The sequence below is a fragment of the Ornithorhynchus anatinus genome, chromosome 3 (assembly GCF_004115215.2).
Source record: "Ornithorhynchus anatinus isolate Pmale09 chromosome 3, mOrnAna1.pri.v4, whole genome shotgun sequence".
NCBI lineage: Eukaryota > Metazoa > Chordata > Mammalia > Monotremata > Ornithorhynchidae > Ornithorhynchus > Ornithorhynchus anatinus.
The window spans coordinates 7,461,138-7,474,426 of NC_041730.1; the positions used below are offsets into that span (position 1 = coordinate 7,461,138).

At 54.5% G+C, this 13,289-nt stretch overlaps 1 protein-coding gene across 33 annotated transcripts in view; it reads left to right on the forward strand.

The window, feature by feature from the left end:
* The window catches only part of NRXN2 (neurexin 2), a 176,888-nt gene that overhangs the window by 38,593 nt on the left and 125,006 nt on the right, over window positions 1–13,289 (forward strand). For all 33 annotated transcript variants that reach the window (XM_039911367.1, XM_029061746.1, XM_029061768.1 and 30 more), the window contains 2 exons: window positions 8,206–8,367; window positions 9,610–10,045. In XM_039911367.1, coding sequence (XP_039767301.1) covers window positions 8,206–8,367; window positions 9,610–10,045 — 598 coding nt within the window. The remainder of the gene's footprint in view (window positions 1–8,205; window positions 8,368–9,609; window positions 10,046–13,289) is intronic.

Here is a 13,289-nt window from a genome sequence, read left to right on the forward strand (position 1 = left end):
CGGTGGATGGGATCCATAATAATAATAATAATTATAATTGTACTATTCATTAAACCCTTACAATGTGCCAGACATTGTACTAAGCGCTGGAGTGGGTGGCTAGGGAAAGCAGCGTGGCTCAGTGGAAAGAGCCCGGGTTTGGGAGTCAGAGGTCATGGGTTCGAATGCCAGCTCTGCCACTTCTCAGCTGTGTGACTGTGGGCAAGTCACTCCACTTCTCTGTGCCTCAGTGACCTCATCTGTAAAATGGGGATTAAGACTGTGAGCCCCACGTGGACAACCTGATTCCCCTGTGTCTACCCCAGCGCTTAGAACAGTGCTCTGCGCTTAACAAATACCAACATTATTATTATTATCATTGTTAATAAAGGCAAATTGGGTTGGATACAGACCCGGTCCCATATTGGGCTCACAGTCTTGATCCCCATTTTACAGATGACGTAACTGCGGCACAGAGAAACGATGTGATTTGCCCAAGGTTATACAGCAGACAAGTGGTGGAGTCGAGATTAGACTCCCAGGCCCATGCTGTATCCACTAGGCCATGCTCCTTCCATATCCCATTAATCAAAAGGAATTATCGAGCGCTTCACTGTGCAGAGCACCATGCTAAATGCTTGGGAGAGCCCTATAATGTAGGTAGATTGGATCCCTGCCCTCGAAGAGCTTAAAATCCACCCCCACCCAACCCCCAAGTCCTGAGGATTGCCTAGCTGCTCCTCCCGCCCACCACCACGCCGGTATCCCCAAGGTAAGTGTGTTAGACCCCAACACCTGGAGTTCACTGATCAGGTCTAACTCATTCAGTCAGGCTTCGGGAGGACAAGGGCAAGACACTGCCCCCAGTCACCCAAACCACATCAATAGGGGATTGAGACTGAAGGCTCCATATTGGGTAGGGGTCCGGGTAAGCGTGGCCGTCCTCGCCAAGGCGCTTAGTGTAGTGGGCAGATCACAGCAGGTGATGAACAAGACTATTGATCGGGTTGGTTTTTTTACTGCGCCCCTTCGGCAATCCATGAAATCCTCCCAAGCACCTACTACAGTGTTCTGCACAAAGTAAGTGCCCAGTAAATGCCAGGCTGACGAGAGGCGGACACTCGGAAGAATAATAACGTTGGTATTTGTTAAGCGCTTACTAGGTGCAGAGCACTGTTCTAAGCGCTGGGGTAGATACAGGGTCATCAGGTTGTCCCACGTGAGGCTCACAGTTAATCCCCATTTTACAGATGAGGTAAGTGAGGCCCAGAGAAGTTAAGTGACTCGCCCACAGTCACACAGCTGACAAGTGGCAGAGCCGGGAGTCGAACCCATGACCTCTGACTCCGAAGCCCAGGCTCTTTCCACCGAGCCACGAAGGTGCCATTCTACCCCACCGCCCGATTTCGGCCTCCTAAATTCCCCACTGTCACCGGAGGCGAGGACTCACACGACTCCCCTGGCCGTTCTGTGGTGGAGATGGGAGCCCCCCGATGAGCCGGGTCTGTCGGGTGTGTGCTTAAGTGCGTGTGCTTAAGTGTGTGCGTATGGGCGGCCCTGTGTTCTTCGTGTGAGGGTGTGTCCGGCCACCTGGTTTGGTGTCACGGTGAGAGTGACGCTGCGGGTTCCCTTGCCTTTGGTAAGAGGTTGGTGGGCAGAGGTCACCTTTGAAGGGTGGTCCTCAGAGCCCCCCCACCTCCCTCCCCTGTCCCGGGGGGCGGTCTGCCCTGCCGGTTCCCTCCCCCACAGGAAGGAAACCCCCTCCCCTCCCTCCCTCGCCCGCCCGCCGCCGCCGCCAGCTCTGGCCTCCATCTCTGCCGCCCCCCACCCTGGCATGGCCCCGCATGCCCACCGCGGGCCTCCCCCAGCTCAGCTGCCTCAGCCCCCGCCCCGCCGTGGCCCCTCTTAACCCGCATGAGTCCCGGGCGGGCTGTGGCCCTCAGTGTGGCATGCCCACCTCCTCTCCCCCCACCACCCCCCAACCCCGGCCGGCCCCTCCCCCCCTCCAGAAGCCGCGCAGGGGGTGGGGGCGGGGGGGTCACGGACCCCAGGGGGAGGGGCGGGGGGATCGCGCCCCTTTCCCCGCTTCTACTAACGAGCCGTCATTTTTGTGTCTGGACTTTATGATTTTGTCTGAGGGAACAGACGGGTTTTACTAATCCAGTTCATCCCCTCCCCTCCCCCCACCTCCAAGACCCCCAACCCCCTCCTCCTCATCGACCTCCCTGTTGTCCTTCCTCCGCCCTTGCCTACCCTGCTCTCCAGGCCTCCCCTCGGGCCCCGATTCCTCCCTCCAACTATCTCTTCCCTGCCCCCACCCTCACCCCATTCCCGTTCCCCGGTCCCCCGGCTCTTCTGCCCCCTTGCCTTCCTCTTCCACCGCCCCCCCCCCCCCCCCAGCTCTGGCATCTCTCGGGACCAGGGCAGGGCCAGGGCAGGGCCAGGGCAGGGCCAGGGCCTCCTCCGCCCTCGCACCCCCAGGCCCTTGGCCAGTCGGAGGTGGGCTGGGGGTGGGACTGGGTTGGGGCTGGGGGTCCCGGAGGGTGGGACGAGAGAAGGGGGACCTGGACCTCCCCTCTCCAAACGCAACCTGAAGGGTCTCGGGCCTGAGCGGAGGAGCCCGTTGTGTCCCCATCCCCCGGCGGGCTGCAGTCTGGCTTTGTCCCCGAGCCTAGCGGGGACTCCAGGGGGAGCGGGGGGCCGGCACAGCTCGGTCCAGGGCGCACCCCCGAGCCCCCCGACCCCGGCCCCGCGCCCCGCACCCCGGAGGGAGCTCGGACAGGGCGATCCAGGAGGAGGGAAGGCGGCTGCCCGCCTCTTGTCCTTTGCCACTGAGAGGGGACATAATAATAATAATTACAATTGGGGTATTTGTTAATAATAATAATGTTGGTATTTGTTAAGCGCTTAGGATATGCAGAGCACTGTTCTAAGCGATGGGGTAGATACAGAGTCATCAGTTTGTCCCACGTGAGGCTCCCGGTCTTAATCCCCATTTTACAGATGAGGTAACTGAGGCACAGAGAAGTGAAGTGACTTGCCCACAGTCCCACAGCTGACAAGTGGCAGAGCCGGGATTCGAACCCATGATCTCTGACTCCCAGGCCCGGGCTCTTTCCACTGAGCCACGCTGCTTCTCTAAGCACTTACTATGGTCCAGGCACTGTTCTAAGCGCTGGGGTGGCTACAAGCAAATTGGGTTGGACGCGGTCCCTGTCCCACGAGGGGCTCGCAGTCTCAATCCCCATTTTACAGATGAGGGAACTGAGGCACAGTGAAGTGACTTGCCCCGGACCACGCAGCAGACAAGTGATGGGTTGAGATTAGAGCCCAGGTCCTCTGACTTCTAGGCCCGTGCTCTAGCCACTAGGCCTTGCTGCTTTCCCCCATAGTCCCAACCATCCCGCACCTCAGGTTGTGGCTCTTTTTTATGGGTTTTGTTAAGTGCTGACTATGTGCCAGGCACTGTACCGAGCACTGGGATAGATCCAAAATAATCAGGTGGGACACAGTCCACGTCCCACGTAGAGCTCAGGGCCTTAATCCCCATTTTACAGATGAGGTAATTTAGGCCCAGAGAAGTGAAGTGCCTTGTCCAAGGTCACACAGCAGACAAGTGCCGAGGCGGAATTAGAACCCAGGCCCTTCTGACTCATTCATTCAATAGTATTTATTGAGCGCTTACTATGTGCAGAGCACTGTACTAAGCACTTGGGATGAACAAGTCGGCAACAGATAGAGACAGTCCCTGCCGTTTGACGGGCTTACAGTCTAATCGGGGGAGACGGACAGACAAGAACAATGGCAATAAATAGAGTCAAGGGGAAGAACATCTCCCAGGCTCGGGCTCTATCCACTAGGCCACGAAAGGGTAGGGGGAGAAGCCAGACACAAGAGGGAATTTCTGACCCCGCAGGACTGGCTGGGGAAAACCAGAGAGATCCACCACTCTCCAGAGCCCCTGGGATGGGTTAGATGTTACCTGGCCTGGAGGCTGGGGGTGGGACTGAATGACCTGGGGATGGGGCCGGGGAAGAGAAGCTTACAACACAGATCCTGGGGATATGAGAAGGGTGAAGAGAAATAATAATAATTGTGGTATATGTTAAGTGCTTACTATGTGCCAGGCACCGTTCTAAGCGCTGGGGTGGATACAAGCAAATCGGGTCAGACACAGTCCCTGTCCCACATGGGGCGCGCAGTCTCAATCCCCATTTTATAGATGAGGGAACTGAGGCACAGTGAAGTGACTTGCCCAAAGTCAAGTGGTGAAGACAAGTGGTGGAAACGGGATTAGAAGCATGACCTTCTGATTCCCAGGCTGCCTGGGAGTGACACGAGAGGGGGGTGGGCAGGGAAGGGAAATGGGGTCCTGTGAAGGGGGAGATGTTTCTAGGATGTTGCTCTGGCCCGGCCCTCCCGCCAAGCCCCCTTCCTTCCCCAAACCCACCCTGACCTCATTTGCATGTCGTCGTGACTAATACTAATGAGCCTTTCCCTTCCCACCTCCCTCCCTTCCCTTCTCCTGTTCTGGGGGGAAGAGGCAGTAAACACCCCTATAACCCTCCCCCCACAGAGACACAAAAGTCCCAGGCATTCAGCTCCTCCTATCCCCTTCCCCCCCCACCCACCCGGCTTCCTTCCCCTCTTCCCCTCAGATGTCCTCTCTAGCACAAGGTTTGATGGTTCTCGGATGGGAGGCCCCCACTCCCGAGACCCCCACCCCTCCAGCGTTCCCTCATCGGGGGGGCTGGCTGATGGGGGAGAGGGCTGAGGGGCCTCCAGAAGAATCCCCTCCTCCCGGCACGTCCTCCCGGGGCCCACTGCCCTCCCCGCAGAGCCTCACACCCCAACTGTTCCCCCACCCCCTCTCCCCATGGACCTGCGAGACCCAGGAGTCCGGGCGGATGGAAGATTTCTGGCGACATGTGCGTATGGACCCAGGTGTGGGGTGTTGGGTGTGTCATGGCTGGGATGCACCTCCAGCCTGCCTCCCCTCTCTTCCTCTCCCAGGTTTCTACAGTGGGATGGGAGGGAGAGGCTGAAGCATGGGGAGAGGGGTGCCTGCCCTGGAGGGGAAGAACCAGACAAGAAGCCGGGCATTCAGTCACCCCAATGATAGCTCTCCTGTTGCCCCCCAAATTCCAAGGTCCTGTTCCCAGATTCTTTCCCACAGCGCTCCCTCCTGTCTACTCTTTCCTGAACCCAGGCATCTCCCCCTAGACCCAGGCATCCTGCCCCTAGCCTAAACCCTCAGCCTGTGGCTCTCCCATATAGACCCAGGCATCCTTCCCTTAGTCTGTGTCTTTTCCTTCCTTAGATTCAGGCATCCTCCTCCCTGACTGCGACTCTTCTCCCACAGAGACCCAGCCCTCCCGACCCCTCCTGTAGCTCTCCTCCTGTAGGCCCAAGCCTGGACTGTGGCTCCTCTTCCATTGGACAGACCCAGGCATCCTGCCTTCCAGACTGTGAATCTTCCCCTCATAGACTCAGGCATCCTGCTCCCAGATTATGACTCTTCTCTCACCCCCCATAGACCCAGATAATAATAATAATAATAATGGTATTTTTCAGCACTTACTATGTACCAGGCACTGTACTAAGCGCTGGGATGGATACAAGCAAATTAGATTGGACACAGTCCCCATCCCACATGGGGCTCATAGTCTCAATCCCCATTTTACAGATGAAGGAACTGAGGCACAGAGTAGTGAAGTGACTTGCTCAATGTCACACAGCAGACAAGTGGTGGAGGTGGGATTTGAACCCATAACCTTAATAATAATAATAATGTTGGTATTTGTTAAGCGCTTACTATGTGCAGAGCACTGTTCTAAGCGCTGGGGTAGACACAGGGGAATCAGGTTGTCCCACGTGGGGCTCACAGTCTTCATGCTCATTTTACAGATGAGGTCACTGAGGCACAGAGAAGTTAAGTGACTTGCCCACAGTCACGCAGCGGACAGGAGGCAGAGCTGGGATTCGAACTCATGAGCTCTGACTCCAAAGCCCAGGCTCTTTCTAACCTTCTGACTCCCAAACCCGTGCTCTAGCCACTACGCCATTCTGCTTCCTGACATCTTGCATCCAGGTTGTGGCTCTTTTAAAAAATGTATATATAATATGCTAAATATATTAGCAATAAATATAATAATAAAATGTATCATTAATAAATATATTGAATAAATTTATGTATGTATATGGTATGTATTTAACACTTACCATGTGCCAGGCACTATATTAAGCACTGGAATAGTTACAAGATAATCAGGTTGGACACAGTCCATGTCCCACAAGGAGCTCACAGCCTTAATCCCCATTTTACAGATGAGGTAACTGCAGGAGAGAAGTCACTTGCCAAGGGTCATACAGCCGAAAAGTGTCAGAGTCGGGATTAGAACCCGGGTCTTTCTGACATCCAGGCCCATGCCCTATCCACTGGGCCATGCTGCTTCCCTCCTTTACCTCCCCCGCACCCTCCACACCCACTATAGACCCAGTCATCCTACCCACAGGCTGTGGCTTTTCTGCCGTAGCACGAGCCACCCTGCCCCTAGGTCGTGGCTCTTTTTTATGGTATTTGTTAAATGCTTACTATGTGCCAGGCACTGTACTAAGTACTGGGATAGATACAAGATAATCAGGTTGGACACAGTCCATGTCCCACGCAGAGCTCACTGCCTTAATCCCCATTTTACAGATGAGGTAATTTAGGCATAGAGAAGTGAAGTGCCTTGTCCAAGGTCACACAGCAGAAAAGTGGCAGAGCCTGGATTAAAACCCAGGTCCTTCTGACTCTAAAACCTGTAATTCATTAGGCCACGCTGCTTCCTCCCGTAGACCCTGGAATCCTGCCGCCAGGCTGTGGCTCTTCCCCTCAATAGACCGATGTGTTCTCACCTTCAGTCTGTGGCTTTCCCCCCAAAAGACACAGGTGTCCTGCCCCCAATCTGTGCCTCTCCCCCTACAGATCCAGCCATCTTGCCCCTAGGCTGCGGCTCTTCCCCCCACAGACTCAGCCACACTGCCCCAAGCCTGTGACTTCCCCCCACAGACCCAGGCATCCTATCCCCAGACTGTGACTCTCCCCCATAAACCCAGGGGTCTTGTCCCCAGACTGTGACTCTTTACCGCCGTAGGCCCAGGCATCCTGCCCCCAGGCTCATAGATCCAGCCATCTCCCTGCCAGGCTGTGGCTCTTCCTCCCGCAGACGCAGGCATCCCTGCTCACAGGAGGGATCATATGGTCCTGGAGGAGTTGGCAGGGGATCGGGGAACAAACTCCAGGCGGGCACAACAGCCCAGGAAGGGAAGCGGGGAAGACAGGTTCAGTCCTGGAGACTTTTGTCCCCGCTGGGGTTGGACCCAGGATAATAATAGTAATCATTATTATTACTATGTGCCAGGTACTGTACCAAGCGCTGGGTAAATTGGGGTGGACACAGTCCCTGTCCCTCATGGGGCTCACAGTCTCAATCCCCATTTTACAGATGAGGTAACTGAGGCCCAGAGAAGTGAAGTGACTTCAGGGTCACACAGCAGACAAGTGATGGAGCTCCCAGGCCAGTGGTCTATCCATTATGCCATGCTGCTTCTCTCTGGTTGTCTCTCGAACCTAAGACTCCCCTTGGGGATGGGGGACGGGGCTGCTCTTCTCACCCGGAGGGCCAGGCACCCAGGGGATCGGAGCACCGCCCTCAAAGGTTGAAGGGCCCCCTATGGGGGGTGTCTCTAATACGGTGGAGAGCCCCGGGCCCTGCATGAGCAGAGTGGGGAAGTCATCACCCTCCCAACTCCCCCGCCCTCCGACCCCCACCCCTGGCCTGTGTTCTCTGCCCTGGGGGATGGGAGCTGGTAGCCCCTGAGCCCTGCCTCCCACCCCCCACCTCCCAGGCCTGAGTTGATTCTGCCCCCTCCCCCATCCTCGGCAGGGCCTGTGACTGCTGGGCCCCCAACAATCCAGCAGCCCCTCCCCATCTGTATCACACACAGTTTAGCCTCGGCCTCTCCTCCGCCACAGAAACCATCAAATCTTGTGCCTCCCCTCCCCACCCCAGTGTCCCTCTCCCCTCCCCCCCGCTGTACCCTCTGAGACAAGCAGACATAAAAATGGGGCCCCCCGCCCCCATATCCTTGGTCCTTCCCCTGCCCAGTCCCTGGCTCCTCACAGGGGTTGATGTCGGGTTGTCTCCTTGTCTCCCCGCCCTCCCTCCCTGGGCTGGACAGGTGACCATCTCGGTGGACGGGATCCTGACCACCACAGGCTACACTCAGGAAGACTACACGATGCTGGGCTCCGACGACTTCTTCTACATCGGGGGCAGCCCCAACACCGCCGACCTGCCCGGCTCCCCGGTCAGCAACAACTTCATGGGCTGCCTCAAGGATGTGAGTGGCGGCCGGGTCTGGGGAGGGGCTGACGTGGCCCAGGAGGACAACTACCAGTATGGCCGCTTGGCTCCCGTCCCCCATTCCCCGGGGAGTCACATCAGGGGCCCGTCTCACAATAAAAGTAATAATTGCTGTATTTGTCAGGCACTTTCTATGGATTAAGCACTGTGCTAAACACTAGGATAGATACAGAATAATCAGATTGAACTCAGCCCCTGTCCCACACAGGGCTCCTAATCTAAGGAGAGCAGAACATCTTAGGGGATAGGGCACGGGCCTGGGAGTCAGAAGGATCTGGCTTCTAATCCAGGCTCTGCCACATGCCTGCTGGGTGACCTTGGGCAAGTCACTTCACTTCTCTGGGCCTCAGTTACCTCATTAGTAAAATGGGGATTAAGAGGGTGAGCCCCATCTGGGACAGGGACTGTGTCCAACCTGATTAACTTGTATCTACCCCAGTGCTTAGAACAGTGCTTGACACGCAGTAAGCACTTAACAAGTACGATGATTATTATGAGAAGGGAGAACAGGTATTGAGTCCCCATTTTACAGGTGAGGCAACTGAGGCCCAAAGAAATAAAGTTACTAGCCCAAGGTCACCCAGCAGGCATGTGGCAGAGCCTGGATTAGACCCCGGAGTCTCCAGGCACTCAGTCCTGTGCTCTTTCCACTAGACCACACTGCCGCACTCCACACCTCCAGCTTCATTCCTGTTCTATCAGAGCTAGGAGCCTCCCACATGGCTCCCAAGGTCCTCTGAGGCCTCTTCCCTCGTTCTTCCAGTAAGATCATTGTGGGCAGGGAATGTGACTTACTGTTGTATTGTATTCTCCCAAGCGCTTAGTACAGCGCTTTACACACAGTAAGTGCTCAGTAAATACGATTGACTGACTGCCAGATTGGAGATCACTTCTTCAGACTTCCCCGTGCCCCTCTGCTCCGGACTGGAAGCAAGGAGGCATTCCTCCTCAGAACCCCGGATCCTCTCATCCCAATCAATCTGTCAATCAATCATTGATACTTATTGAGTGCTTACTTTGTACTAAGCACTTGGGAGAGTGTAACGTAAGAGTCGGTGATGATAGGAATAATCATGGTAACCGTTAAGTGCTTACTATGTGCCAGGCACTGTACTAAGCACTGGCCACTGTAGACACATTCCCTCCCCAGCCCCACTAGGTCTCCCGTTGGCCGCCCCCGTCCCCACTCCCGCTCCTGACCTAGGGGTGCTTCCCGCAGGTGGTCTACAAGAACAATGACTTCAAGCTGGAGCTGTCCCGCCTGGCTCGGGAGGGGGACCCGAAGATGAAGCTGCAGGGGGACCTGTCCTTCCGCTGCGAGGACGTGGCCGCCCTGGACCCGGTGACCTTCGAGAGCCCCGAGGCCTTCGTGGCGTTGCCCCGCTGGAGCGCCAAGCGCACGGGCTCCGTCTCGCTCGACTTCCGCACGACCGAACCCAACGGGCTGCTGCTGTTCAGCCAGGGCCGGCGGGCGGGGGGTCCCGGGGGTCCCGGCCTGACCCAGCGGGCGGACTACTTTGCCATGGAGCTGCTGGACGGGCACCTCTATCTGCTGCTGGACATGGGCTCCGGGGGCATCAAGCTGCGGGCGTCTAACCGCAAGGTCAATGACGGCGAGTGGTGCCACGTGGACTTCCAGAGGGATGGCCGCAAAGGTCAGCGGGGCCCTGGCCCCTTCCTCCTCCCAGCCCCTCCCCGCCCCCACTGCCTCTCAGCTCTCTTCTTCCTCTTCACTCCTCTCCTCTGATTCCTGGTCTCTTGCGCCTCGCGGGTCCTGTCCTCCTCCGCTCTCCATCTCCTCCATCCCTCTCCACTACCCCTGTCCCCCTGCCTCCCTCACCCCTCTCCACTGCCTCCTGCCCCCAACCTCCTCCATCCCTCTCTTCTGCCCCCGACCTTCCCAATCCCTCTCCACTGCCCCTCCATCTACCCTTCGTTCTCTCCACTTCTTTCTTCTCTCCCAACTCCCCTTCACTTGTCCCTCTTTTCTTTCCCACCTTTCCTCTTCTCTTCCCCTTTCCCCTCCCCATCTTTCTCCTTTACTTCTCCTTCAGGGTGTTGAACCTGAAGACAGGAAGGCTAAGGGAAGACCAAACCCATCTCTAAGAGCATGAAGGGTTTTATGCAGTCGATAATCATGATATTTTTGGTTTTTATTAAGTGCTCACTATGCCAGTTCTGCATATGGATAAAATTTAATCATACTGAAGACAGTGCCTGTCCCCCCTCATACAAGGGAGGGTAGGGTTTCTAGCCCTATTTTATGCTGGGGGAAACTGAAACACAGAATGGTTAAGTGATTTGTCCACGATCATCCAGCAAACCAGTGACAGAGCTGGCATTAGAGCCTGGATCTCTCCTGACTCCCAGGCCCTTGCTCCTTCCTATGGGCCACACTGCCTCCTCTGCCAGCCACTGAGGCACAGAAAGGTTAAGTGATTTGTCCGAGGTCACCCAGCAAGACAGTGACAGAGCTGGGGTTAGAGCCTGGGACTCTCCTGACTCCCAGGCCCTTGCTCTTTCCTTTGGGCCACACTGCCTCCTCTGCCAGCCAGCTGTTTGCCCATCCAAGGACTGCACAAGGGGAAAGGAGTGTCAATTAAAGCAGGAGGGAAGCAGCCTCACTTACTGGCAACATGATTCAGTGGAAAGGGCATGGGCTTGGGAGTCAGAGGTCACGGTTTCGAATCCCTGCTCTGCCACTTGTCAGCTGTGTGACTGTGGGCAAGCCACTTAACTTCTCTGTGCCTCAGTTACCTCATCTGTAAAATGGGGATGAAGACTAAGAGCCTCACGTGGGACAACCTGATTGCCCTGTATCTACTCCAACGCTTAGAACAGTGCTCTGCACATAGTAAGCTCTTAACAAATGCCAACATTATTATATTATTATTATTATTACTGGCTAGAATATGGGCCTGGGAGACTGAAAGACCTGGGTTCTAATCCCAGCTCTGCCACTTGTCTACTGTGAAACTTTGGGCAAGTCACTTTGCTTCTCTGTGCCTCAGTTACCTCATCTGTAAAATGGGGATTACTATTATTAGTAATTTAATTATGGTATTTGTTAAGCGCTTACTATGTGCAAGGCACTGTACTAAGCGCTGAGGTAGATACAAAGTAATAATAATAGTATTTGTTAAGTGCTTACTATGTGCCAAGCACTATACCAAAGCACTGGTGTGGATACTAGCAAATCAAGCAGGTCACAGTCCCTGTCCCATGTGGGGCTCACAGCCTCAACCCCCGTATTACAGATAAGTGAGACACAGAGAAGTGAAGTGACTTGCCCAAGGCCACACAGCAGACAAGTATCAGAGCTGGGATTAGAACCTTCTGACTTCCAGGTCTTTGCTCTATCCACTAGACCACACTGCTTCTCCCCATGTGGGAGAAGGACTGCATCCAACCTGTTTAGCTTGTATCTATACCAGTGCTTAGTAGAGTGTCTGGCACATAGCAAGCACTTAACAAATACCATTTTAAAAAAAAGAAAAGAAAAGGGGGGACTCCAGGTAGCTGCTAAGAATAACTTTCTTGACCGGGGATTGAATCAATCACCCTATTCTCTTGCGATCATAGTACAGAGCCCTCAGAAGGTATTCAATAAATACCATTGATTAGTTGATTGCTTATGAAGCTCCCCTCCTCCCCTCTCAGAGCTTTGTCAGCTGTGTGACTGTGAGCAAGTCACTTAACTTCTCTGTGCCTCAGTTACCTTATCTGTAAAATGGGGATTAAGACTGTGAGCCCCATGTGGGACGACCTGATTCCCCTGTGTCTACCCCAGCGCTTAGAACAGTGCTCTGCACATAGTAAGCGCTTAACAAATACCAACATTATTATTTAAGAAACCCAAGGCAAACCATCTGTTGCCACACGACCCCGTGGACCAATTTATAAATCGACTGATTCCGGATCAGAAGATTGAGGGCTCGTGTCCCGTAGTGGTTGTAATTTCTCTTGCTGGGAGGTTTCTTCCTTCTCTGAAGCAGCGTGGCCTAGCGGATCGAACACGGGCCTGGGAGTCAGAAGGCTAGATACAAGATAATTGGGCTGGGTGCAGTCCCTGGCTCATCTAAGGCTCATAATCTTCATTATATACATTTATATATATATATGGTGTAGTGGATAGAGCACAGTCCTGGGAGTCAGAAGGTCATGGGTTCTAATCCCAGCTTCTCCACTTGTCTGCTGTGTGACCTTTGGCAAGTTGCTTCACTTCTCTGTGCCACAGTTCCCTCCTCTAGTAAAATGGGGATTGAGACTGTGAGCCCCATGTAGGACAGGGACTGTGTCCAACCCAATTTGTTTGTATCCATCTCGGCACTTAGTATGGTGCCTGGCACATAGTAAGTGCTTAACCAATACCGTAGTAATCGTTATCATCAGCCTCAGAGACGGGGGGCTGGACTGGATGTTTCTTCTGGTTCTCTCTCTCTCTTGGTTTCTATCTACATCTGTGTCTCTTCCTCTGCCTCTCTCTGCTTCTCCATCGGCCTATTCTCCCTCGGCCGGTCCTGACTGGGCGCTCTCCCCCGGCCTGGCTTTCCGTCCAGAAGCAGCGTGGCTCAGTGGCAAGAGCCTGGGCTTGGGAGTCAGAGGTCATTCATTCATTCATTCATTCATTCATTCAATCGTATTTATTGAGCGCTTACTGTGTGCAGAGCACTGTACTAAGTGCTTGGGAAGTACAATTCGGCAACAGATAGAGACAATCCCTACCCAACAAGGGGCTCACAGTCAGGAAGGGGGAGACAGAAAATAAAACAAAACAAGTAGACAGGCACAAAATAGCATCAAAATAGATAAATAGAATAATAGATCTCTACACATCATTAATACAATAAGTAGAGTAATAAATATGTACAAATAGACACAAGTGCTGTGGGGCGGGGA